The following is a 27,454-nucleotide window of genomic DNA, read 5'->3' as shown; positions in this document are numbered from 1 at the left end:
ACGCATTCCTGAAGGCCTCATGTATTATCAGATTTCTAAATGTAGATGAGAGCTTTATGAAAACATAGGCTAAATACATCTCTGGAAATTCACATCTTGTGCTATTCTTGTGTAGCTCTGTCAGAGACAAGTAGAACAGCGGGAAATGTTTGTATTTAGCCACAACTGCCACAGGATGCCAAGAACCAAAAGTGACATCTTCCTCTGCCTCTTGGCGGGCCCTGTTTTCAGAGGCAGGCTGCAGCAACAGTAAGTTGTGAACATGGCTGGTTGTCTCTTCTGCCACTCAGCCCTGGCTAGGTAGGAGTTGCCTGTTCGAGGAAGATGGCCAACTTGAAATTGCCTTACTCCATCCTGAAGCATAAGGCAGGAAAACGGGGAGGCTGCTGCAATGATGCTTGCCTTGAAACAAAATTCATGGCAGTTGATACACATATGAGTTTCTCCATCTCCATACCTTCCCCTGCACCTCTCAAATGGTTGGATCAACACAAAGGAAGAAATCCAAGTAAGGTGTGACAAATCACTTAAGTGATGAGATCAACTGAAAAATAGTAGTAATCAATTTAATAGATATGCTTCTATTCTGTTAAACCCTATATGCTTGTATTTACTTAAAAAGCAATACATTCAATCTCAACAACATAGAAAAACGTACATGTCTCTAAGATAAGCTAATCTTCAGACAAGCTGGCACCCTATGTCATAGCGCCGGGTCCATTACATGATACTGATTATCAATTAAACAGTTCATTCACAGGGTCTATTAATTTCTCTTTCATTAGCATAGATGAAAAACATCTGAGCTAATCATTCAACTACGTTAAGGTAAGCAAAATCTGATAGGATATACTTTGCTTTCACACAATTATAGTACTTCAAAATAGGGTTTAAGCCAAACCCTACTTTACCGTTTATTTCTATCACAAACTGGTCATCCATTTCCATGTAAAGTCTGAACTTAGAGCTGAACTTTGGTATGTTCTGATCTGCTAGTATTTTTATAGGGTTAAAGTTGTAACAGTTTTAAATGCCAAGTTCAGCCTTTCACCATGAGTCCTCTCTTCTTCCCTGGCCTCTGTTTCACAAACTGACATAAATTTTAGCTCCATTTCATACAAGCCTCTTCTAGCCTTTGGCTCAGCCACAATTTCTAAACTTAGCTTCTGGAGTTTGGGTGTAGACATTCCTCAACCATCAAGCTGCAGTATGATGTTTCACCAGCAGGTGCTGTATCTTTTTTCTTTTTTTCTTTTTTTGAGACAGGGTCTCGCTCTGCCACCCAGGCTGAAGTACAGTGGTGTGATCACGGCTCACTGCAGCCTCAACTTCCTGTGTCCAAGCGATTCTCCTGCCTCAGCCTCCCAAGTAGCTGGAACTATAGGCGTGCACCACCATGCCTACCTCGTTTTTGTATTTTTAGTAGAGATGGGATTTTGCCATGTTGCCCAGACTGATCTCGAACTCCTGAGCTCAAGCCATCCTCCCACCTCAGACTTCCAAAGTGCTGGGATAACAGAAGTGAGCCACCGCACCTGCCCAGGTGCTGTATCTTAATACAAGGAATGCTCTCAAAATTCCTGGAACTTGAGGCTTCTGGTTACACACTATCATCTGTCGAACACCTGAAGGATATATACAGTGTGTGTCAAACATCTCATGAAGGAGATGTCAAGAAGATGTTTGACATATACTGTATGTAGCTTTCAGGTGTTCATACAGGTGTTTTACATTTTACAATGTAAAAACTGGAAGGACTCCTCAAAACTCGTAAAGCTCAAGCCCCTACCACACAAATGAGGAAGAGCAGGGGCCCAGAAAGACTTCTTTTTTTTGTTTGTTTGTTTTTCCCAAAACGGAGTCTTGCTCTGTCGCCCAGGCTGGAGTGCAGTGGCACGATCTGTGCTCACTGCAACCTCTCTCTGCCTCTTGGGTTCAGCAATTCTCCTGCCTCAGCCTCACAAGTAACTGGGATTACAGTCACACGCCACCACGCCCGGCCAATTTTTGTATTCTTAGTACAGATGAGGTTTCACCACATTGGCCAGGCTGGTTTCAAACTCTTGACCTCATGATCTGCCTGCCTCGGCCTCCCAGAGTGCTGGGATTACAGGCGTAAGCCCACTGTGCCTAGCCCAAGACTTTGTTTTAAATAAACTATAAAAGCAAGTTAAAGACAAAAGGTGATCTGAATGAAGTGCCCACACTAAAAGGTCCTGGATCAAGGAAATCTGCTGGGAGGACACACCACAGGAAATTATTTTTCTAGTTTTTAGGCCACCACCACCAAAGAGAGAAAAACAATAAATAAAAAATGCAATACAGAGAAATCTACGTGAAAAAATGTATAAATACTAGAAGTTAGTACTGGTGCTTTTGGAATTAAAAACCCTAAAAGCCTGAAGCAAGCTATAAGATTGAATGGACTATTATTACTTCTCCATGCTCCTTTTCCAAAAATCAGGATCACCAGGATCATCACCGGGGATGCACAGAACTGAATCGTGCTTGCTGTCACTCCCAAAGTACCCAGAGACAGGGGCTGCGAGCCATGGCCTGTAGACCTCCAAGCCAGCAGGTAGATTGGGGAAAAAAAAAAAATAGGTTTCAGTTCAGATGCAGAGCTTGGTACAGGCCCCCAAGAAAATTATTTTAAATGGGAAATCACAGATAAAAATGGAAAACGAGTTTCTTGAAATCACAGCACCCCACCAAATGATCTACAAATGTTTGTGATATAGTACACATGTCCATTTCTCTGGGGAGAGGGTCCCCATGACCTTGGAAAAGGTTAACAGCCTCAATGCCAGAAACAGAAAAAACTGAGAGCAGGTCACAGTAATGGACTATGAACTGGGAACTGATGTAATAATCCTCTCTCTCTCCCTGAGTGACAATGCACTGACGAGGTGACCTACTAAAAGGAGCAAAGGCCTAACATCTGATCCTGGAAAAGCATGGGAAAGATAGACGGTTTGGTACTGAGATAAGAAAATATGATACTCTTATAAAACAATAGCAATGAAATGTTTACATTTGTGTTCACTCCAATTTATTACTTAAGACTTTTAGAAGAGATGAAAAACAACTAGACTCAAAAGACAATTTTTTAAAAAGATAACTTTTGCTTAAGTCTGTTTTCCTTTGTCATGAACCCTCATTCAAAAGCTCTTAGCCCACAGCCTATTCCTGCCTAATTGTCACAGCAGTGCACCTCATTCCAGGCCGCCTACAGCTCCTATTCCAACAGGAACTTACTTTAAATCATTAAGAAATGTTCTACAAAAACTCATTACTGGCCGGGTGCAGTGGCTCATGCCCGTAATCCCAGCACTTTGGAAGGCTAAGGTGGGCAGATCACCAGAGATCAGGAGTTCAAGACCAGCCTGGCCAACATGGTGAAGCCCCGTCTCTACTAAAAATACAAAATATTAGCTGGGTGTGGTGGCGGGCACCTGTTACCCCAGCTACTCAAGAGGCTGAGGCAGGAGAATCGCTTGAACCCAGGAGGCAGAGGTTGCAGTGAGCTGAGATTGCGCCACCACACTCCAGCCTAGGTGATACAGCAAGACTCCATCTCAAAAAAAAAAAAAACAAAACACACACACACACAAAAGCTCATTATTACGTATTTTCAATATGTAATGATCCCTTCAGCTGAATAGTTTTACCCATGTTAAATGACCGTTACATTTTCTTCTTCTGAAAAAAAATCACATCTGAACTGCCCACGGGTCAGCTTAATGGCACTTACTACAGGTAAAGGCTGCACTTCCCACCCTGCAGCGTGAGACAACCCGAGGTCTTAGGAGAAAGTAGGGTTGTTTTCCTGCAATATCCATCTCACTTGATGGTAAGTCACTTAACATAGTTTTAAAAATAGCAAACATTATCATTTGCATGAATTTTTAACATTTAAAAACACGAGTACAAAAACCAGTAACAAAAACATGAATCTTGGGAGCAATTTATTTTTTTTAGACAAGATCTTGCTCTGTTGCCCAAGCTGGAATGCAGTGGTGTGACCATAGCTCACTGCAGCCTTTACCTCTAAGGCTCAAGCCAACCTCCCACTTCAGCCTCCCAAGTAGCTGAGACTACAGGTGCATGCCACCACACCTGGCTAATTTTTTGTAGAGATGGGTTGCCCAGGCTTGACAGCAACTTTGAGCTTGTGATGAGTCACTATGGGTTCAGCCCCTAGACTTGCAGGAATGTTATCTTTGGCCACCAGTTTTGTTTTAGTAGAAAACACTAAGAAATACTAACTTAAGATACTGTACGGACAGAAGGAGAAGTGATTTAAAACAAAACAAAACCAAATAACATGGCCTGAGGGTCAAACGCAAAATGGAAATAGCATAAACAGAGCATTTCTACAATGAGCACTGTGTGCTAGGCACAGTACTAACGGCCTCACCACGGATCAACTCACTTTGCTCCCTCAGCAACCCTGGGAATCAGGCACTCCACTAGCCCCCTTTACAGATACGGGAAGGAAGGCACAGAGACCGGCCCAAAATGGCACAGTTCTAAGTGGTGCTGCAGGGATTTCAGCCCTAGCAGGCTGGCTCCAGAGCCCACCCTCTCAGTTACCACACTGCACTTGCTGAGGGAGCTTCACCCTACCATTTCCACAGTTTCCCAGAGGAAAATGACTCCTAACAACAACTAGCCTGGCAGCAGGCTAGTTGCTTTGATAAACAATCCAACTTGGGCTGACAATGGTCACAGGAAAAAACAGGTCTTCATATTTTTATCTTACAGATTGGGAAACAAACTCAGAAGTAAAGCAACTAATTCCAAATTATATTTAATTTCAAATTATATGTAAACAGCAAATGAGCTATAGAATGCAGGTTTTTGTCTTACTACAAAGTACGTGCTCTTTCCACGCAGCCACAGCGTCTCTCACTTGGACAGTGGATGCAGCTGTTTCAACTCTTCCTAACCATACTCAGTCAGGACTGCCCAGTCCAGGGGCCAGGGTTCCTTCCCTCCCATCACTCAAATGCTCCTTCCTGTGAAGTCCCCCAGCTAACACAGAGAACTGACTCCACCCCATCACGCGTATTTCATTTGCAACATGCAATGCCAAGGATCTCAACTCAGCTCCTTACTCCAAATCCGCATGATTTTATAACCTGAATCTTAGGTTTACATTTTTTCAGTGTTTGTTCCCCTGTATTTGTATCCTTAATAAGTCAAGTATCTCTAAACCTGGTATTTTATTTGTAGGTTCTTAAAAAGAAGGGCTATGTGTTAAATGCCAGTGACCAAAAAATGCTCTAAAATACCTTCTCCTCACCACAGCATGCAGTTATACCCAGGAAGGGATCTGGATCTAGAATTAGGAGAAGACATTCTGAGAAAATGATGAAAGTCACTCACAACCAGTGTTGGTAGGCCTCAGGCTTCCAATCATTAGGCGGGAAGGACTGTGATTTTCTCAATCATACGTATCTGAGGTGCTTTGTTCTGTATACAAATACAAAGCAGGGTTTCTCAGCCTCAGCACTTCTAACATTTGGGGCTGGAAAATGCCTTGTTGAGGGGGCTGTCCTATATGTAGAATTGTAGCAGCAACTCTAACCTAGATGCCAGTGGCACCCCACACTCCCAATTCAACAATAAAAAAATGTCTCCAGGCTGAGCGAGGTGGTTCACGCCTGTAATCCCAGCACTGTGGGAGGACAAGGCGGGCGGATCACTTGACTCCAGGAGTTTGAGACCAGCCTTACCAACATGGCGAAACCTCATCTCTACAAAAAATACAAAAAATTGGCCAGGCGTGGTGGCACATGCCTGTAATCCCAGCTACTGGGGAGGCTGAGGTGGGAGGATCGCTTGAGCCTGGAGGTCAAGGCTGCAGTAAGCCATCATCATGCCACTACACTCCAGCCTGGGTGACAGCGAGACCCTGTGTCACAAAAGGAAAAAAAAATCCGATATAAAATAAAAGAACTTATATATGTGACCAGACACATTTTGCTCTCCTCAGTTTCATACTTTTGACAGAAAAGTAACCAGTTTGATTTCTAAATCCTGATACTTTTTTCAAATATTCAGATTGACTTAATTGTGGAAAAAATATCAACTGTGCAGACATTTGATTACCTTGTTAATTTCACATTTGAATGTTCCATGTTTGATAGTGGTTAACTAAATTTTTCAATAAAGAGGAATAATTTCTTTAAAAAGATTAGTGCTCTAAGAATGCTGTTGTTTTTAAAAAGGATATTTGTACTCATTACATTATAAATGACACAAATTGTTCTTATTAGTCATGTAGAAATTCTACTACTCTTGAGAAAACTTCTCAATTAAGAGTTTACTTTTAGAATGTTCTCTAATTCCTGAGATGTTTACAATGACACCGTTTACTACACAGAAGGTGGTATAATATAATCCCCTTAGTGTCCCAGCATCTAAGGCAGTTTATTTCAGGCGGTTACGAAGAGACCTGGCTCTTAAACAAATTGACAAAAAATGGCTCCATCTATATGAAGAGAGTATTTTAGTGACTCACAACCACTGAAAATCTCATCAAATTTTGAAGCAAAGCTGCACTACTTAGTTAATACTGAAGTAAACAGACCAGTGAATACAATGAAACATCCAAAGCTCATTCACGCCAAGCTGGTTATCAGAAGACCTGCCATCATCCTAGACCGTCCAACTTGCCAAGAGAAGAGAGACCTCTCAGAGCAGGCTACCAGCATTTGCAAACTAGAGGCACATTAGTGAAAAGAGCCAGCTTGTAGTTCATTGTCCAGCAAGAGAAAATGGCAAATACTTAGACCTACTAAAGTCAGCTTAATCTTTAGTCATGAAAGATATACCATTGAGAACTAAGAATAAAAGTATAACCCTTCCAGGTCATGAAGAGCTAAACTGACCTTAGACTGAGGGACCGTAGGTGCACACTATATGAAGAAGCAAAGTTTTGATTTGGCTTCATCAATAGTTTTTGAATTAAGCCAACTTGAAATAAAAGCTATATACATACTGTACAAACATTCCTAATGACTTCCTGAAGTTTAAGGTTTAGAAAAACAAAGGGATTGATTTCTACTTGAAGACAACAGTCGTGTATAATTTTTGACATATGTGAAGTGTTCGGTGGAGGAGAAGATGTAACTGAGTGTAAAATTTTATGCAGTAAGCATGCTACAAAGTGAAAATAATAAGTGGAAAACAGTATCACCTGTAGCAATGAAATGAAGTTACCACTTCTTGCAAATAAAATATAGCAAAGATAGATCATTTAAGGAACAAGCAAATCAAACCTAATTCAGGCTGTCACACTGCCCAAAAAGGAAAGCGAGCAAATAGTTCACTTGCCCACTTGTCGTATCTCAAGAAGAGCAGCCCAGGAGCTGACTCTTCAGTGACTTAGACTGTGCGGAGTCAGGAGAAGGAGCCATGCCGCCTCTCAGTCCTGGCGGGGACTGTGGCACTGGCCCTGTTCCTTCTGACTGCTGATCAACTGCAAATGAAAGACAACAGTGGCCACACCACCAAAATACAGAAAGGTGTCATCACAGGTAATTCAAATACTTGGAGCCTTATAGAGATTTCTATGAGAAACTTTTACTGAGAACAAATTAAAATTAATACACAGTACACTTTGAAAAACGTAAATGTTATAATTTGCTAAATTACTTGTCAATATTTTATACTTATCTAGAAAAAAATTAACATTCATTTTCTTGAAAAGTTTATACACAGAGTAACTTTTTGCATCAGATATGCTTTATGGCTTTTAAAATTTCATTGTGATCTTTTGTTTACAAAAAAACTTAGTGATTTCAATAACTCAGGAACAACTGCTTGTATTAACACTGGACAGTGACGAAATCAGATATATATATGTAACCGTATTTCACTGATATTTCCGTAAAAACAGAAACAATGAAATGTATTTTATATTTTCAATTTAAAAAGCAAAATGTTTAAGTATTCTTAGTAAGACATCAAATGGAATATTTATGGACTCAAGTCCTCTTTCCTCCCCACTCTGCAAAATACATACGTAAACAGTAAACAGCTGCTCACCTGGATGACTTTATAGAAGTAGGCGTACTGCCGAGCTGTGTTTTTATACTGGCTGAAGACATCATGTATAGCTTGTGTGGACTGAAGATACCGAACTTCATCTTCTTCAAAGTAGAGAGGTGTGTCATATTCACTAGGGAGAGTCTGAATGTAGGGCTGCCAGAAGGAGTTAGGGTTGGCTCGCTCACACAGCAAATGAAAGGCCAGTGCGATGTTTCCCATGGCTTGAAGGATTCGGTCTTGAGAATATAAGGGCCCTGAATTAACCCAGAAGTTAACAGCATAAGTTCCACAAACTTCTTAAAAACTTCATTTAAATATACATTTACAAATTACAGGAAAACTAAAAGGTCTTGTAACATTGAAAGTCAGGTACAGGATGGGCGCGGTGGCTCACACCTGTAATCCTAGCACTTTGGGAGGTCAAGGTGGGAGGGCTGCTTGAGCTCAGGAGTTTGAGACCAGCCTGGGCAATACAGCGAAACCCCGTCTCTACAAAAACAAAATACATACATATATATATATATATATTAGCCAGGTGTAGTGGCGCACACCTGTGGGAGAATCATTTGAGCCTGGGAGAACAAGGCTGTAGTGAGCTATGATGGTGCCACTGTACTCCAGCCTAGGTGACAAAGCGAGACCCTATCTCAAAAAAATATATATATAATAATAATAGTAACAATAAAGGTCATGTGCATCTTTTTTATAACATTAAATGAAAAACACTTAATGCATATTTGAGGGACTATTTCACCAGTCGAGAAAAACCAAGTATGATCCTTAGTGCCACAAAATGGAATTTTATATATTGTCATTTGTATTTTGCCTTGAACAGTCAGAAATTATTCTCACCCAACACTGAATTTTTAGCAGATTCAACAGTCATTAGTAATTTTCGTGGAACCCATAAAAACAATTCTTCTGCCTAGGGAAAAAAATAATAGGAGAATCATCAAAACATGGTACAGTCTTCAATCCAACTATACCTACGGTCAGAAATCCAATCACACATGAAGTACAACTTAAGGCTGCATATCAGCACTTCAAATAAATACTCAAATATATTTTTAAATGTAACCATTTATCTTATAGTTAAATGAGTAGAAGGATAGCTTAAAATCCTGTTTCCAATAGAAAAACTAAAAACTACATATGCTGACGAGCAAATAATCAAAGAAGGGACTTTGAACTTCAACTTGAAGCAAATACAACACTTCGAGTAGAGCACAAAGGTGTTTATTTTATTCTTTGCTGTACTTCTAAGTTCTAAAACCAGACCAAAACAAAATTTCTGCCTCCAACAAAAACCCTAATCTGTCGACGTGAATTACTACTACTACTGAGTTTTAAAGCCAGAGTAACATTCCTTCCTCTACATACTTATCTTTAAAGCACAACAGTTACTAGTGAAATCACATGCCCAGAAGACACACTGGTTTACAAATTTGTTTCCCAAAGCTTTTTCTCATTTCTTGGCAACACAGGATGCTTCCTTTTGCTGTGTCCTGTGTATCTACACTGCATAAAACGGGCACATGGTGCTCCAACATGTGAGAAGACAGCAAGCGGGCAGCTGTCTGCAAACCAAGAATGCCCTCACCTAGACAGACCATGCCAGCACCTTGAGATCTTGGACATCCAGCCTCCAAATTGTGAGAAATAAATGTCTGTTGTTTAAGACCTCCTCCCCAATCCTCGCCTCCCCACAAAAGCACATAGTGAGGAAAGTCCACAGCTCAGATCTTCTGGGCAACATCCACACAAATGCTGCCTTGAATCTGATACAAGAGAAGAACATGTGGCACCTTGCCTTCACCAATGTCAACTATTAGGTTATCTGTCTTGTCTCTTACTATACAGATTATAGGCATCATGAAGAAAGAGACTGTTTTTTTTTTTGGAAGCAAGATACTACCAGTCACACAGCAGACATTTAACAGGTATCTAATATACCAGCATGTGATTTACCAATCTATCAATGAAAGGTTAACTACAACTTAGCCAAAAATGTTGCTGGAGGTTTGAGGGGGCCAAATAACACCCTTTCCTCCACCCAAGTTCTGAAGCAACTGAGAGAGAGAGAGAATACAACAGATGGTCACCCAAAATATCACCTCCTGAATCCCAGAATTAGACAGACTCCCCCACCTAGTTACAGGCAGAGCCGGATCCCCACCGCCCTCCCCACGTGTGGCCTGCCCCTGCAAAGCTTCCAGGGCGGAGAGCAGAGTGGAATGAATGCATACGGGCAACCAGCTCCCATCGAGAAAAAGGCCAAGTCCAGTTCCTTCTCCTAAACAGATGAAGGAGCGCCTCCTCTTACAAGAGGCATGAGTGAGGGGTGAGGAAAGGCCAGGCATGGCCAGTGACTGCTGCTCCCTTCATGTGGAAAGAAGAACCAAGAACAAAGAGGGGAGAAAAAGCCCTTCTCTCTTAGCAGGTGGCTGTTTCTCTCTTCTCTCCCTATTGCCACTGGTGTTGCCATTTCAGTGAGCTCCTAGTACCTTCAACCTCACAGGTATCCATTCCAGACACTGGTAGGCATCCCCACACCACCAGTCCTCCACCCACTCACCTCCAGTAAGTCACAAAATAAAAAACCATGAGTCCACCTCCTTGTCTTTAGGTAAATCTCAAAATCCTGTGAGGCATGTTCTATGGCCTCCTAACAGAGGCTCAGAAATGTGAACTGACTTGTCCCAGTCACTGGTTAGCAGCTTGGCTCCCCAGAGGGATAAGGTGGGAGGAGTTGCTTAGAACATGAGCCTGAGGTCCTCCAGGCTGCCTATCTGCCCACAGGCTCAGAACTACAACTTCCCCACCACACGTCTACCTCCTCACCCTGCACCCTCTGCAGCACAACAGTTCAAACACACATAGACCCCCTCAGACCAACATTTTATAAACTCACCTTGATATCTCTTGTTGCTCTCAAACCAAAGCCCTCTTCTTTGAAGTTAACCATTTCAAAACCCTCGACAGAAGCCCCATTTTCAGAGGCCCATTTCATTAGATCAGGAAAGTAATCTTCTCTTTTTCCATCAAAAGTAACGGACAGACCTATATTAATCCACGTTTTAGAAAACAAGAGCTACTTTTAGGACACATATCATTCACACGTCTCTCAGAAAATAAAAAAAGGCCATAACTAACACTGGAAATAGTCTTAACACACCAATCGTGAAATCAAAGCTAATCACATGGTCACAGTACATACCTTAACTGATGACAGGGAAGAATTAAAATCCTAAACTCCCTGTCAGTTACAGTGAAATATATACTGACACTAGGTAATATAAATATTGACTGTTAGGTACTATTAGGTAATATGATGGCAAAGGGGAGACAGCTTCTATTACCATTACTATGATTTATAGAGCAGTTTTCTCCTTAAAAGTCCAACATGCCATCTCTCATATTCACATGTGCTTTAACAAAATTTCCATTAAAACAAAAATGAGTAATTCACATTATGTGCACAAGGAGACATGGGAAAGGATGAACCCTACAGTCCTGATTCTAAGAACACAAAACTGTAGAGCTGTAAGCCAGAAGGCTGTCATTTAAATGAGCTAGAGCTATGTGTATCAATGTAAGTATAACACTAAATGTACCACGGTGGTTTTTTAAAAATCACGTAGCATGACACCATTTATGTAAATTTTTCAAACAGCAATTACAACCGTATATTTTTATGGGGTTTTTATGAAATAGAAAACATTCACAGTGAAGACGAACACCCCGCAAGCAGGGAGAGAATGGAAGGGGATGAAAAGGGGAGGCTTTGGCTGTATCTGGGATGTTTTCTTAAAAACAAATACAAAAACAAAACCAAAGGCCGAGGAAGGGAAAGGAAAGCTGACCAGAGGGTGAGAATAAAAGAAAGGACAATGTGAATACTACTTTGACACATGCTCAGCTGGGGTAGCAGATTCCCGGGCATCTGTTACATTAATTTCTGAACTTCTCAGCACGTCTGACATAGTTAAAAAGATGAAAAGACATGCATAGAAAAAACCATTCCGTTTGGACGAATAAAAGGAGAGGAAGAGGAACTTTACTATGAGGAAGCTGGGTGTGGCACATAGCTCAGGCGCCTGTGGCCATCTTACCACAGCATAATTAACAGTCAACCTGATATGTGAAGAGGGCATGCTGGATATGCAAAGATACCTGCTGAATGGTGAAAATGACCAGAATGAGGACTATTCGAAGACGGAACTTACTATTCACTCCCTGAGAACTGGCATAATGCTCTGCCCTCAGTGTCAGGTGCAGTAAACAGTATCTATGCAGAAGAGAAACTAAGGCTCTACCCACTTGGTGACAAAGGATTAGCACCGACTCCTATTTACTGCAATAAACCCATTATGAAGGAACCTGTTTGAACACGCCCATTATGAACTCACCACTTTGGAGTTTGAGACCATCTAAGCTGAAGACTACCGGTTTAGAGGTGTGTATGGAAGAGCAATGAAACCACTACTTAAGACAGCAAATAAAAAACAAACCCTCTCCCGATGCCCTTCATGACAATAAAAAAGCGAGTCTCAGAAGATGGCCCCACATTCCAATGCGTGCTCCTCAGGATGTTTTCCGCTTCTACCTCCCATGTGGTCCTGTATAATAATCTTTACTTTCTGTGCTTTACAGAACAAAAACAATAGGTATACTGAACGAGCTTTTTCAAACTCACACTTAGCCCCATGCCAGCCTGGATGAGAATCATTACAATGGCAACTGCACACGTCCTGTGAAAACACAGCTTAAGGAATATGACCACACCTCTTATTTAACTGAGATGTGTGTGAATTCATCATATACCTTGCTAACACATTAACCAATCAGCATTTATTTGTGTGTTGACCATATACACTATATGCACTGCCCTGAAACTCAAAAGGAAATAACAGTATAAAAACCAGATTTAAATACTTTAAAAAACATAAGTAAATAAATAAAATTGTGTCATTTTAGCCCCCAGATATATTTTATTTTCCTAAAGCTCAACATTCTCATCCTTTCCGAAGCAGGTAATAGCATCTCTGAAAGGGGAGAAATCTCGCTAACTGCCGTCTCTTCCGGTCTGCAAGCCCCACTATAAGACCTTTCAGAATGACACCAGTGATGCTGAGACCTTCACTACTCGTCAGCCCTCTGACCTAATCAAGTTTCTACATGACATTATTGAAACACAGTTACCATTCTAGCAATTTTACCTTTCTGCTTTTTCCGTATTTTCTCAACTAGAGTCCGGATCTGCACATACTCTTCCCACTCTTTTCCTGGGCCAGGCGCAGGACTGCTGCATTCTGTAACATAAGAGGCATGGTACTGAAACACCTCCCTCTTTCAACTTAACCTACTAGTCTGCAGAAGAAAGAGGATTTGGACTTTGTTGTTGCTGTTTGGAATTGGTTTATTTTTAAAAGACAGACATATGACAGCCACGATAATGAACGTGAGAAGTACAAGGCAGCTACACTTCTCAAAGCAGACAAATCCTGGGGAATCATAAAAACATCCCCCACTGAACGTACCCAAGAGAGAGCACGGAGCGGGCACCTAGCTCACAGCCAGCTTCTTCTCAGTTAACTCTTTTTAGAATATACTTACTAAGAGGAAAACCTATGATAAAAAGCTAAGCTAAAATGCAAACTATCCCCCCAAAACTCTTCTATATGGCAAAAAGAAGTTAATAGTAAAAGTCAACCTTTCTTTTTAGTTAAACCCCATAACACTGATTCCCTAAGGGAACCAGTGAAATTGGACATAAGGACAATTAGTCGACAAACATTTCACATCCATGTGTACGGCACTATATTCAGCAGTCTGGGGGAGTTGCAAAATGAGATGGCATAGTCACTGCTAAAAAAGAAGCTAAGATTCCACTGTGGGGCCAGAACCAAAAGACCAACACCCGAGACTGAGGTGTGAGTTTGGAAGGCTGCACACTGGGCACCCCGCCTATTGGCAGCTCTTTCTTTTCACACAACTGCATTGGTTCAGACAGCCCCTTCCCACACTCCTGCTTAACCTCTGGGGCCTCTTTGCTCTCTATTAAAAGAGCATATGTGGCAAATAACACAATAACTAGATATGCGCTGAGTCTTAACTATGAAGGGTAGCCAGTCTTACTTTATTCTCCAACAACAAGCACTGACTGAGGCCTGGAACAGGCCTCAGAGGTGAAGCAGCAGTGAGCCTATCCTCAAGCTGCCAGAGGCAGGGGAGCTCGGCGACGAATGCTAAGGACAGCCACACTCCACTGGCCCATAGGATCCAGGGGAGCACTCGGGAGGGACCTGACTCCAACTTGCCTGCGGCCTGCTTTCTGTCTCGAAGGGAAGGCTGCGTTTTTACTTGGGGTTTAGCCTGCCACATAATCTAAACATGGACAAAGGGCAATGGAGTGACCACAGCTACAGCCGAGGCACTAACTGCACCAATTCAAATTCATAATTTTAAAAAGTTACCAAATCACACTAACTTGCTAAAACAAGTACAGGCACTTAGTAGAAATTCCATTTCCTTAAGCCAAGAACTCTCAAACTATAGCATGTAAAAATCAGATACACAGCCAGGTGCAGTGGCTCACGCCTGTAATCCCAGCACTTTGGTAGGCAGAGGCGGGAGGATCTCTTGAGCTCAAGAGTTCAAGACCAGCCTGGGCAACATGGCAAAACCTCATCTCTACAAAAAAATTAGCTGGGCATGGTGACACAGGCCTGTAGGCCCAGCTACCCAGGAGAATGAAGTAGGAAAATCACTTGACCCCAGGAGGTCAAGGCTACAGTGAGCCACAATAGTGCCATGGCACTCCAGCCTGGCGAGAAAGCAAGACTTTGTCTAAAAGAGAAAAAAAATCAGAAGCACTGTTAATTGAATCACCAAAAAGGAAGGCGAGCCATTCCAGTGAGGGGCAGAGATCTGAAGGCCGGGTCTCCGAGAGGCACGCTGGACTCACCTGGGCTAACAGCCCGTGACGCACCTTCACACACCACATCTCACAAAGTCCTTGGCTCACTCCCTGAGACAGTTATTATCTATGTTTACCAAGAAGAACATTGCGTTTCAGAAGGTTCAGTAATCTGCGGAGCGGCACACTGTGCAAAAGTAGTAGAGCTGGTTCTTGCCCATGGGTCCTCAGGGAAGACCATGTTCCAGGTGACTGTGCTATTGAAGCTCACAATTATTTCACCCAAGCCTTGTTAACAGCCACACAGTTCCGACAGGTGTTTCCATCCTCACAGGTGAGGACTGCAAATCTGGGTAGCTGTGTGACTCATCCAGGCCCACAGCTCATCAGCTCGGACCTGAATACCAGCTTGTTTGATGCATGCTTCCCCATTCTGGTGACAAGAAAAAGGCACAGCCACCACATCAAGGCAGGGAGAGCCCAGAGGAGGACTTACTCTGTAGCAGTTCACTGGTCAGGTTCAAGATTTCCTTTGGTGACACAGTTGCTGTAGCACCAGTGCCGGATTTCTGAGTTTTTACTCGACTCTTCTTACCCATTTTTCTGACTACAGAGAAGAGAAAGAAAAGAGAAAAAATTACATTACCAAAGAACAAAATAAAGTAATAAAACATGTTCAACACACGGCAGTGTCTTAGTCTTCAGAGGCTGATTTTACCTTACATATGCCATATCCTGAAGTTTTCTACCATAAAAAGAAATGTGTAGTATTAGTATTTAGAGGTTCTCAAACGGGGGGAAAAAATCTGCTTTGTAGTCTCTGGAAGAAAAGTTCATTCTTTATCAACTACAAAAACTATAGTAGAGCAAATTTTACTCTAAATTTTTTTTAAATTACATAGATTTCATTGTGCATACTAATATACTCCAGTATACTAGAGAGATAAAAACCATGCATACATCATACACATATGGGCATAAAGACCTATATATTCTCTCCCCACTTTGCCTTAAAATAATCATTTCCCATTAACCATAACTGTATCATAAGCAACTGATTACACTCTCTGGACAAATGCTGAAGACATTTTAGAGCTGGAAGAAACTCTGACGAGCTTGGGATTTCCCATGGCACAAAATGTAGGAGTTAGACTAGCTCGCCAGAGTTTCTTTTTCCCCGTTTGAGAACTCTAAATACTAATACTACACATTTCTTTTTCTGGTGTCCTGGGTAAAGACCCTACGAGATAACGCTTGCTTGCAAGTGTTTTTAACAACAGGTCTCAAAGTAAGGAAGGGACGTGGATGTGTGAAGAGCAGATGGGGCAATTCAAAGACAGGGACAGGACAAGAAGCGTGAGGGAAGCACAGTGAAGAAGGGAACCCAGCTGGAGAGGGGGTCTCTAGGGAAGCCTAGCGAGGCAGCCACTCAAGAGAGGATGAGAGTCACTGCCAGAGGTGTCTGGCTTTGATTCTCTAGAGACAAGAGGCTAAGATGATGACCCAGGAAGATGGAGAAAGTGTCCAGCCAAGAAGCTGGCAGGGTGATTCATAAGCTAATGAATAACAAACCACCACGAGGATGGCCTCCAGGAGCCCCAGTCAGTTACACTGCATCTCAAGTGAGAATCAAAAAGCAGACTTTGGTCCATTTGTTTTTTACAAAAAGAACTAACTATCACCATGTGAAGAACTATGCTAGGACAAAGGTTTAAAACATATTCTCCCACTATACAGGTGATCACTGATTCTGTTGTAACTGAATCCATGCAAATATGGTCATGTGCTAAAATAGTAGGAAATCACATTATTTAACAGGCTAACATGCCTATCTTCTCTTATGTATCTAACGTATAAAGAATAATGTGTAACACATTAATCTAATAAGTCTTCTAAAAATTAGTATAAAATAGTGTCAGCCGGGCGCGGGGGCTCAAGCCTGTAATCCCAGCACTTTGGGAGGCCAAGACGGGCGGATCACGAGGTCAGGAGATCGAGACCATCCTGGCTAACATGGTGAAACCCCGTCTCTACTAAAAAATACAAAACACTAGCCAGGCGAGGTGGCAGGCGCCTGTAGTTCCAGCTACTCGGGAGGCTGAGGCAGGAGAATGGCGTAAACCCGGGAGGCGGAGCTTGCAGTGAGCTGAGATCCGGCCACTGCACTCCAGCCCAGGCGACAGAGCGAGACTCCGTCTCAAAAAAAAAAAAAAAATAGACCGTGTCAGTCATCATGGAATAAAAGGAAACTGGTAAAAATACGTAAAACTTTTGCAGCAATAAAAGGAATTCTTTTTCTGTGATCAAAAGCAGAAAATTTAAGTGAGGGGAGGGCAGGATGACAGACAGCTTAAGTACCTTTTCCTATGCTTAAGAACTACCTTCTTAGAAGAGAAAAAAGCTCCCCATGGTTCCAGCTCACAGCCAAGAGCAAGGGCACAGCCTGGACAGAGCACCTCCACCCTTCTGGGCATTTCAGGCCTCCCACATCTGCGGAGGGCATCTCTGGAGGACCTTCGAACTTAACCTGAAAATCACTAAAACCACCAAGGAGTCTGGTAATAAGGACGTTAATCACACTTCCAAATATAGCGGGTCTGCTGGCTTGGCAGGAGGAGATGCAGAAGCATGCTGTCAGCAATGGCTTAGCTGGCCTCTCCCTTCAGCCTTGCCTGCAAGACCTTCTGCTGTGGAAGCCTGAAATGAGGCAAGAACGTCACTCTGATGAGGAGTTCCAAGACCCTTTCCCTTCTCTTAACAGTAAGTGAGCCTGGGATGGCGGGGCTGCTCTGCACCGGCTCTCTCAGGGGTGCCCACCAACAGCTACAAAACAGGCTCTGTTCGCTCTGCCTGCAGCCCCTCACCTCCCCCAATGTCTTCCCTCAGCGATCCACCCAACTCCAGTTGCTCATTGATGTAGCAGCAGCTGTTCCCTGGAGCTCAGTATTCACCCTCTGCCAGGTGCTGAGCTAAGACACAGCTCTTCACTTGATCTTCCTCGACATTTTAAGCCGTAGATACCATCCTCATCTTTCAGATGACATTCTCAGAAAGGTTAAGTCCCTTCTCTTTGTCCAAGGTCATGCATCAAGTAAGAAGCAGAGCTAGAATCTGAACCCAGAACCACTACCACACTGCCTCTGTTTAAATACAGATTAAAAAAAAAAAAAAAACTACATGGCAGCGGGGAGTCTTCCAGGTCAAACACCATGGGATATGGAGCACACCCCCAACACTCCTGCCAGCAGCCGCTCGGCCCACACCTGGGCAGCTCCAGCCACTTCCTCCTGCACCTCCTGAACGCGTCCTCATAGTTAAACCCTAACACTAGTCTCGTACATCTCCCTGCCCAAGCCTGTCCCTGCTGCTTAAATCTACCCTCACACTGCCACCACCCTAAATAGTAGGAAATCACATTATTTTAATAGGCTAACAAGCTTATCTTCTCTTATGTATCTAATGTATAAAGAATAATGTGTAACACATTAATCTAATAAGTCTTCTAAAAATCAGTGTAAAACATACAGTGTCAGTCATCCTGGAATAAAAGGAAACTGTAAAAATATGTAAAACACCCTCCCAGCAACACCAAGGGCTCCCAGTCCCTCTACAGCGGTCATCACGTGCCTATCTCTGCCTCCCCGTTCACCCTTTGACTGTAAAATTTTAGTCACTTATTCACAAACTCTTAGTTTTCTCTAAAACCGCTGTCCAGGAATCCCCGTAAAGTCTACCTGGTCCCCCTAGTCACAATCTTCTCTTCTCTGCACCTCTGCAAGTCCTGGTATGTTCTCCCATTATTGCTGGGCCCCACTGTACTAAAAGACTTGCTTGCATACCAGCTTCCCTTCAGATAACAGGCTCCTTGAAGACATCCTGTCTTGTTTCTATTTGTAACCCCAACATACAGTCCAGGCCTCAACACAGGGCAGGTGCTACACAGAGGATGCCACCCTGAGCTCCCAGGGAAAAGCATCGGCACAGGTCTTAGGTTAGGTTACAATCTCCATTTCTGAAGCTTCTACCCAGGTTTCCATTCCCTTGGAACAGACAGGAAATGTCTAATTCCTGCTCCACATGGCAGACCATTAAAAATATGGCTACAATCGTTTGAAAACAAAATACATTCCACTGACAGTAATTCTACAGTCAAGTACTTATAACTCCAATTGTTCTCAAGATTTCTTTTTTAAGCCAGAAAACTGCTGGCTCTTAGAAATGAGTAATAGGTGTATAAATACAGCAGAGGTGTAATTTCAAAACACACCATAGCCCCTGGGAAGGCAGATATGCTAGAATGCAATCTTCGAAAGTCCTGCAGAGTGATGTTTATGCAGTCATTGAAGCCACTCCTAGCTAAGATCCTCATCTCCAGCTCTTTCAATCCCTTTGGGATTCATTTCCCTGCCTACAAGTCCTCCCCCACCACAATGTCAACAGTCAGCCTTAATAAATTGAGGTATAAAATACAAACTGCATAGGATGAGCATAGTGGCTCACGCCTATAATCCCAGCACTTTGGGAGGCCAAGGCAGGTAGATTGCTTGAGCTCAGGAGTTCGAGACCAGCCTGGACAACATGGCGAAACCTTGTCTCTAAAAAAAAATACAAAAATTAGCTGGGCATGGTGGTGCAACCCTGTAGTCCCCAGATACTCAGGAGGCTCAGGTGGGAGGATCCCTTGAGGCTGCAATGAACTGTGATGGCGTCACTGCACTCCAGCCTGGGCGACAAAGGGAGACCCTGACTCAAAGAAAAAAAAAAAATAGAAACCTACAAACCGCATAGTGCACGAATTCATGGACTCATCCCCATACGTGCAAGGCCCCACCCTTGCAGAAGGTAGCAAACACACCAGTCCTTGCCAGCAGTCCTGATGAACCCTTTCGCAACCAGTCCTTCCCCCAGCAGCCCACATGCCAACTTCTATTACCATCAATTAGTTCTGCCTATTCTTAAACTTCATATAAGTGGAATTCTACACTGTGTAGGTTTCTTTCACTCACGTCTTTCCATAGCTCACAGGATAATGTGTAACCTCCCTAGCAAGGTCTTCGAGGACTGAACTGCCTCACCCCATTTTATGTGTCCAGCTTCATCCTACCTTTACACAACACAGCTCCAGGGGACTGCTCATGTTCCTCCCTTTTTCTGGAATGCAGCTATCCCCACTGCCTGTCCCCTTGTCTTCTCCTGGCAAGATTTTTCATATACTTCAAGGCTCTACCAAAATGTCCCCTGTGCCTTAAGGGAAACTCCAGACTCCTCCATGCAACCCTCATACCCAACAAAGTCAGTCAGAAAGGGTCAAAGTCAAGGTTATTACAGATGCTAAAGGGTTGGCTTATGTTGGGATTCTGTCTTTTGGCAACCTCTTTGGGCTATTTCCCTCCCACAGGGATACAGGCTATAAAGTAGAAAAGGTGGCTAGCCTACATTAGGCAGAAAGAATCTTCGTCTTAATTAAGGATGGGGGGTGGGGAGCTGCCTATCCTTCTTCCAGTAAATGTATCTCCCTAGGGCACAGGATCCTAGACCCAAGTCATCTCCTCAGTCTGTTCCCCCCAGAAACAAGTTTCCAGGGCTCTTCCAGTAAGCCTCCCCATTGGCTGGGTCCACCCTGTCCGAGGGCTCTCCTCAGTCCCCTGTACCCTGAACCCCAGGCAGTCGGGCATGACACCTGGCCTTTAGCATGACTTTAAGAACTTAAGTCACTGAAGGCAAGTGTTTCTCAGTACCAGTTATCACTGTACGTAAGATTCTTTTGTCTCTGGGTTCAGTATGGTTTGGCACTAATTCTAGTATTTGTGGGACACCCCTAACTCAAAGCATCTTGAAGGCAGATGCCCTACACTTACTTCGTTCAGCCCTAAAACATCAGGTTTTCCTGTGAGTTTGCCAGCTCCCCACATCCCACCTTCCCTCAGCCCCTTGGCCTGGCTGTCATTCCCTGACATACACACTCTTCGCTCTATTACTTCAGCCGAAAGGCCCTGACCCCTTGGTGAGTATGTCAGGGTCCTCCACCTAAAATTTACCCGGCTAAAACCCCACCTCACTAACAAGGTCTCCTCACCACACTTCCACAGCACAGTCCCCGAACCTCTGTGACCTCATCCACTGCAGTCTGAACTCTTTTACCCACTGTCTTGTGGCAGAAAAAAACCCAAAGCCTCCATCTCTGTATTACCCATAGGGTCTAATATAGTGTCACAGACACATAGAAGGTCAAAATCTGTTGAGTAAAAGAAAATCTTTGGATAGCATATTTGAATATATTGGTGTTACTAATTTTCACATTGCTCCCAACAGTTATTAAACAGTAGCCAAATGAAACATTTACTTAATATTTAATTCTACTAAGGAACTATGGTAACTCTTAGAAGTAAAAATATAAATTTACATAGAGAGGTGTAGATAATTATAGACTGGCCACACCATGAAGGACAGGGGTTAGGGTTAAGCTTATGTAATATCACACTTAAAAAACGGTTCTGTGGGGCATAGTTGCACATGCCTATCGTCCAGCTGCTCAGGAGGCTGAGGTGGGAGGCTCTCTTGAACCTAGGAGTTCGAGGCTGCAGCAAGTTATGATCACACCTGTGAATAGCCATTGGGCTGAAGCCTGGGCAACACAGCAAAATCCTGTCTCAAAAAACAATTTTTACAAGATGATCTCTTTTCAAAATCCAGTTTTAGATAGAAAACCTTTAGGACATTAAATTTAATAAGAGAGACTCTGAAAAACACACTGGAATCTTTTAAGCATTATTGGTCTTTAGAAAGCAATAAAGCAGGAATTAGTCTGTTTCTGATAGAAAAGGAACGCTTACAGCACAGGCACAGGGAAAAGCTCCGTGGGCACTTGTGACCGAGGACACGAGCATCTGCCCATGACCTCACTGCATCCCCACCACAGCCCACTGAGGCCAGCAGTGACCACAGCCCATTGTCAGGAGGCTTAGAGAGGGCTGTGACTTGGCCAAGAGACCACAGCTGCCAAGCAGCAGACCCCTAGCTTCAAACTTGAAATCCTGCATTAGCTCCAGCATATAGGTAGACTCTACGTATAGGCAAGCTTGATTAAACTAAGCTGCACAATGTCTCTGTGCCTATACTATGTTCGCTGTTGCAGAAGACAACAAAATTGGACAAAACCAGAACTGCAGTTCCCAAGGATGAGGCTGGGAAACCAAGACTCACACTCAAAATAAAGCAGCATGGATAATTCCTAAAACACGTAAGTAACTAAACATAGAAGGGCAAGAAATAAAGTACAATTCAAGAAGGATGACTAAATTTTAAGATCAGTGTGAGAAGGTGTTAGTATCCAGTATGTGTGGTTTCCTAAATTCACCCCATATTGCCTTCTTTTAGCTATCAAAAAAGATGCATGCCGTGTAAGTTCCCCAACCTTATGGATTTAAATAACTACCCTTTTCATTTATGTTTCAAAAGTCTGTTATATACAGTGAATACTTTTCATGATCATTTCAGTGAATTTGGGGCTAAACTACAAGTTTAAACAAATGAAACAGTCAAACAGGTATTCTGAACATCCTTCATGCTCTCCATGAAAAAAATATATTAAACATTCATCAAGTCCCCACAAAGACCAAATGTTTATTTTCAATATTTATTTCCAATATTTATATTAGGAAAACATAAATGCATACTAAATTATATGTGTATACACACACACATACACACTCAAGTTAAATTACAAGTATTAGCCAGAAGGTACAATATTAAATCAAAAATGTTTTTCTGCAAAGTTTAGAATGAAATCAGGTATAATTTACAAATACTTACTGAATTATCTTAAAGAAAACAGGAAAATAGTACCAAAAAAATAATTTAAATAATACTTAAGACAAAAGAAAATATGAAGAGTAGCAATACAGGATTGATACATGAATTATACAATTACAGTTAGTCGTTCAGAGGAAGGGGTATCTATAAAAAGGAACAGCTAAGCCAAGAGTTTCACACATGTCTACATTTCTTCACCATCAAGATATTTTTAAAATTTATAGAATCTTCAAACTTTGGCCCTTTAAAACACCATATACCACTTACAAGTCCATCAACAACCTCCCCATCTAACAGACAAGCCAAGCTTTAGAAGACAGAGGAATGAAAGACATACTCAATTATTATTTAAAGTGCTGACTAATACACAGGAGCATCTGTAATCAACCACCACCTCTGCCACGCAAGCGATCATTTTCCATCTAATCTGAGTCGTGGAATAAATGGGTCGAGACACAAGAAAGCACATTTAGTGACCTTGGCTAATGTGGGGAGTGCGGGCGGAGGTGGGGTAAAGGGTGCTAAATACCTAACCCATTTTTACAAAGCATAGTTCACACATAATGAACAGATTTGGATGTAATTCACTTGCATTTTTTTTTCAAACATTCTGAATGAAAAGGATATTTATTTGTATACTTCTTGAGTTCCCTTGAAAATGCTGCTTTCAACTAAACAGAACTAGAATAAACATTTTTGATTACACTTATCTGGCAAGTTATCCAGGAAACCTTAGCTCAAGCACAGCATCTGTTTTTCAACGTATCCTGCATTGACCCAACTTCACAGCTGGGTTGACTAAGGGAGAGAATGGTCCTAAGGATGGCTTCCTCCACCTCAGGCTCCCAGCTGTAAAGCCTACTCTAGAGAGGGTGAGTGCCTAATCTTCGTGTAGGAAGAAAAGGAAATACTCTTTTCTCACTCTTACTAAAATACTTTGCCGGCCAGGAGGATCAGATTACTACATTCAGAATTAAATACACAAATTATAGGATGATGAGTTAGGAAAATGAAAGCACTCCCAAACTGAAAAGTATTTAACTGTGCAATGTTTCCTTTCCTACAGATACTGACAAAGTGCCATGGTACCATGTTAGCTGAAACTCATATATATCAGAAACGCGTTCTGGCTTTGCACAGTAGCAGGGCCTAGTAGCCGTACCAACTCATACCAGTTTACATGGCAAACTGGCACCTATCGTTCCAATCTTCTAATTAAAAGAGGAATTGGGCCAAGGGCAGTGGCTCACACCTGCAATCTCAGCACTTTGGGAGGCTGAGGCAGGTGGATCATTTGAGGTCAGGAGTTCAAGACCAGCTTGGCCAACATGGTGAGACCCCCCCCAGCTCTACTAAAAATACAAAAATTAGCCTGGTATGGTGGCGCAGGCCTGTAATCCCAGCTACTCAGGAGGCTGACGTAGGAGAAATGTTTAAATCCAGGAGGTAGAGATTGCAGTGAGCTGAGATCCAACTACTGCACTCCAGCCTAGGAGACAGAGTGAGACTCTGCCTCAAAAATAAACAAACAAACAAAAGAAGAACTGATGTGCCACAACTTAAAAGTACCAAGAAATCAAGGCAAGCAGGCAGGGAAGAAGGTGGAATTAATTTCAACTCAGTAACTACTTAAGTACCAGGATGTATACAGATCTATAAATTGCATGCAAAGAAAATTTTAATTTGATCAAAATTTAATCTTGATACAGAACAATTTAGGCTGTCCCATTTAAGTATCATAACTTGAGATTTTAAAAATACAGTTGTTGGCCAGGCACAGTGGCTCATGCCTATTAATCCCACCATTTTGGGAGGCCGAGGCGGGCGGATCACCTGAGGTCAGGAGTTCGAGACCAGCCTGGCCAACACAGTGAAACCCTGTCTCTACTAAAAATAGTCCCAGCTACTTGGGAAGCTGAGGTACAAGTATCACTTGAACCCAGGAGGCAAAGGTTGCAGTGAACCAAGATCGTGCCACTGCACTCCAGCCTGGGCCACAGAGCAAGACTCTGTCTCAAAAATAAATAAATAAATAAATAAATAAATAAATAAATAAAGTACAATTGTTGCTTTTCACATTTTTTTTTTTTTTTTGCTATTTTTCCACTAACACAATAATTTTAGAAATAACTAAACATTTCTGACGGACTTTTCATTACATAGTAGGTTTTAGTTTTAAACTGCCGTTGAATGAAATTGCAAATAAATTAACATAGGCTCCTATTTAACAGAAGTTACCAAAAAAACCTTTTGTAAAGCAAAAAATCATTGGGTATCATGAATAATCATTTCCTATTATATCTTTCTAAAATAAAAAAGACAATGTTACGGGTGAAGAAACAGCTGTAATCCATCAAACCATCCACATTCCTTAACATAAGGATTCTGGATTCTAGAACCAAGGAGCATCAGGATTAGAGGAGATCTATAGTAGCTCTCAACCCCACGCGTGTACGGCGCATGGCGCCTGATGTTATGGAGCAGTCACAATCAGTACTTCACCTGATCCAAGTCTGAGAAGGATATAAGACAGGCAGGACAGAGCCAGTGTGTCATTCCTGATTAACAAACACACAGCCTAAGGCGGATTGTCAGTAAGTGAAAAAGGCAGATTCAAAGCTTCTGCCTTTAGGTGGCCAGCAGAGCTGCACGTTCACTTCCAAGACAATCTCCTGCTTTGTGAGCCCCTCCAGTACAATACTGCAGAGAAGTTCACCGTCCTCTCTGACCTGTCAGCTTTTGTGTCTCCCCAAAATTTTGTCTTCTCCAGGCCTAATGTGCCCCTCATTACTACATATTTCTCAAAAGTGAGCAAAATGATTTAAGCATATTATACTTCAATGAACTGCTGTTGTTTTTTTTTTCCGAAGTCAACAAAACCCTTCAGATGTGCTCGGAGATGGACTACCCACCTTCCTGAAACTCAAAGAAATTTGACTAATATTCCTAAGACTGCCCTAGCTTTTCTACGAGCCAAGTGAATTCATTCCCTCACTCCTGCACATTTCCTGAGAATCTAATCTGAAACACAAAGATGATACAACATGGTCCCACAGCCTTTAGGACAAGACAGTCACAACTAAAGTCTTTCATGATCTTCAGCAAGATAGATGTGCTATATTAACAACTGAGTTTTTGAACCTAAATGCAACTATTCATGCTGTCATGTTCCTTATTTCAGGATCATCCTTGCCGTGCCCTGTGTCCTATGGCAGTTCCCCAACATGATCGTCCCCATCACAATCATATCATTTAGGCATTTATTATATGATCAGGAATTGAGGTAAGCATTTTACACAGTATCAGATAGGTATTAACAAGCCCCCTTTACAGATGAGAAAGTTGAGGCTTACAGAGACTGAGTAATTTATGCAAAATGATAGACTCAGTTTGTGTCAGAGCCTCACCAGCACACCTCAATGACAAATCTTACTGATACTCAATAATATTTCATGAGTTCGGCTCAAAACCAACCCATTTATGAGAGCTCCAAAGGTTCACTGTTATCTCTGATATTCAAAATAATACTATTCCTTTGCAGTGATAAAACATACGCATGTAAAGGCTTTATTTCTTTGGCCTTTTAAAAGTATAGTTATTTTGCTGGCTTTGTCCAAATACATAGAAGGAGCTGCAGGTTAAATTGGGACATGCGCGAAACTTCCAAAAGAGCTTCCATCCAATCCAGTACATCCCACAGTGATCTCTGCAATGCCACACTTTTGTTGCGGAGGAAAAACGCATGAGAACCATGAGGTGACCATGACATGCAGCAATGCTAAATTATTACAACCAACAAATCAAAAATGTTATTAGACACCCGTAAACATTTTATGGTAAAAGCAGCTTTAATAACGCTAATCCTTGCTTCCTCCTCAAATATGGCAATGGAAAGGCTTTGCTGATATTGCAAAGGCATGTCTATTTTCTGAGACTGAACATTGTAAACCCTTTAGTTGGAAGAATTTCTTAGACCTGTTACATCCTAATGAATTGTTTTCTTAAACAAAAGGAAAGTGAAACTCAGGATCATAGATAGTGATAAGCCTAAGATAGTGCACATTTTATTAAGAGTTCTTGGCCGGGGGCGGTGGCTCAAGCCTGTAATCCCAGCACTTTGGGAGGCCGAGACAGGTGGATCACGAGGTCAGGAGATTGAGACCATCCTGGCTAACACGGTGAAACCCCGTCTCTACTAAAAAATACAAAAAACTAGCTGGGCGAGGTGGCGGGCGCCTGTAGTCCCAGCTACTCGGGAGGCTGAGGCGGGAGAACGGCCTAAACCTAGAAGGAGGAGCTTGCAGTGAGCTGAGAGATCCGGCCACTGAACTCCAGCCCAGGCAACAGGGCAAGACTCCGTCTCAAAAAAAAAAAAAAAGAGTTCTATGTATCAAATATTTTTGTCAATTAGAAATTAAAAATAAAAAGTTCCATGTAGACACCTGATTATCTACATTCTCTAGACAATTTTTTTGTCTTTCTAAAAAACAGTGGAAACATTTCTTCCTGCTCTGTCCCTCTGCCCTCCCCTACTTCCCCATCCCAGTACTGAGGTTAGGCTCGTAAAAGGCTAAGAATTCACTTTGGCTTAGTAATCAGTAGATCCCTTTCAAAATCTTAACATCAAAGATAGATGTGTCTTCCATTGTCAACCAAGACTGT

The 27,454-nt window shown here is 42.3% G+C and overlaps 1 protein-coding gene across 4 annotated transcripts in view; it reads right to left on the bottom strand.

Annotated features, from left to right (window-relative positions):
* Window positions 1-27,454, bottom strand: part of SETD3 (SET domain containing 3, actin histidine methyltransferase) — an 89,610-nt gene that overhangs the window by 58,343 nt on the left and 3,813 nt on the right. For 3 of the 4 annotated variants that reach the window (XM_017960322.3, XM_017960324.3, XM_021940286.2), the window contains exons 2-6: window positions 15,477-15,587; window positions 13,281-13,373; window positions 10,973-11,121; window positions 8,914-8,986; window positions 8,059-8,315 (exon numbers count right to left, since the gene is read on the bottom strand). In XM_017960322.3, the coding sequence (XP_017815811.1) occupies window positions 8,059-8,315; window positions 8,914-8,986; window positions 10,973-11,121; window positions 13,281-13,373; window positions 15,477-15,579 (675 nt within the window). In that variant the 5' untranslated portion in view covers window positions 15,580-15,587. Of the gene's footprint in view, window positions 1-8,058; window positions 8,316-8,913; window positions 8,987-10,972; window positions 11,122-13,280; window positions 13,374-15,476; window positions 15,588-27,454 lie in introns of those variants that run through there. The other variant, NM_001169078.1, reaches the window with a different exon arrangement.

This window comes from Papio anubis, chromosome 7 (assembly GCF_008728515.1).
Source record: "Papio anubis isolate 15944 chromosome 7, Panubis1.0, whole genome shotgun sequence".
NCBI classification, from domain to species: Eukaryota; Metazoa; Chordata; class Mammalia; order Primates; family Cercopithecidae; genus Papio; species Papio anubis.
Note: the sequence above shows the minus strand (reverse complement) of the source record. Positions and strands in the feature narration are given on the sequence as shown.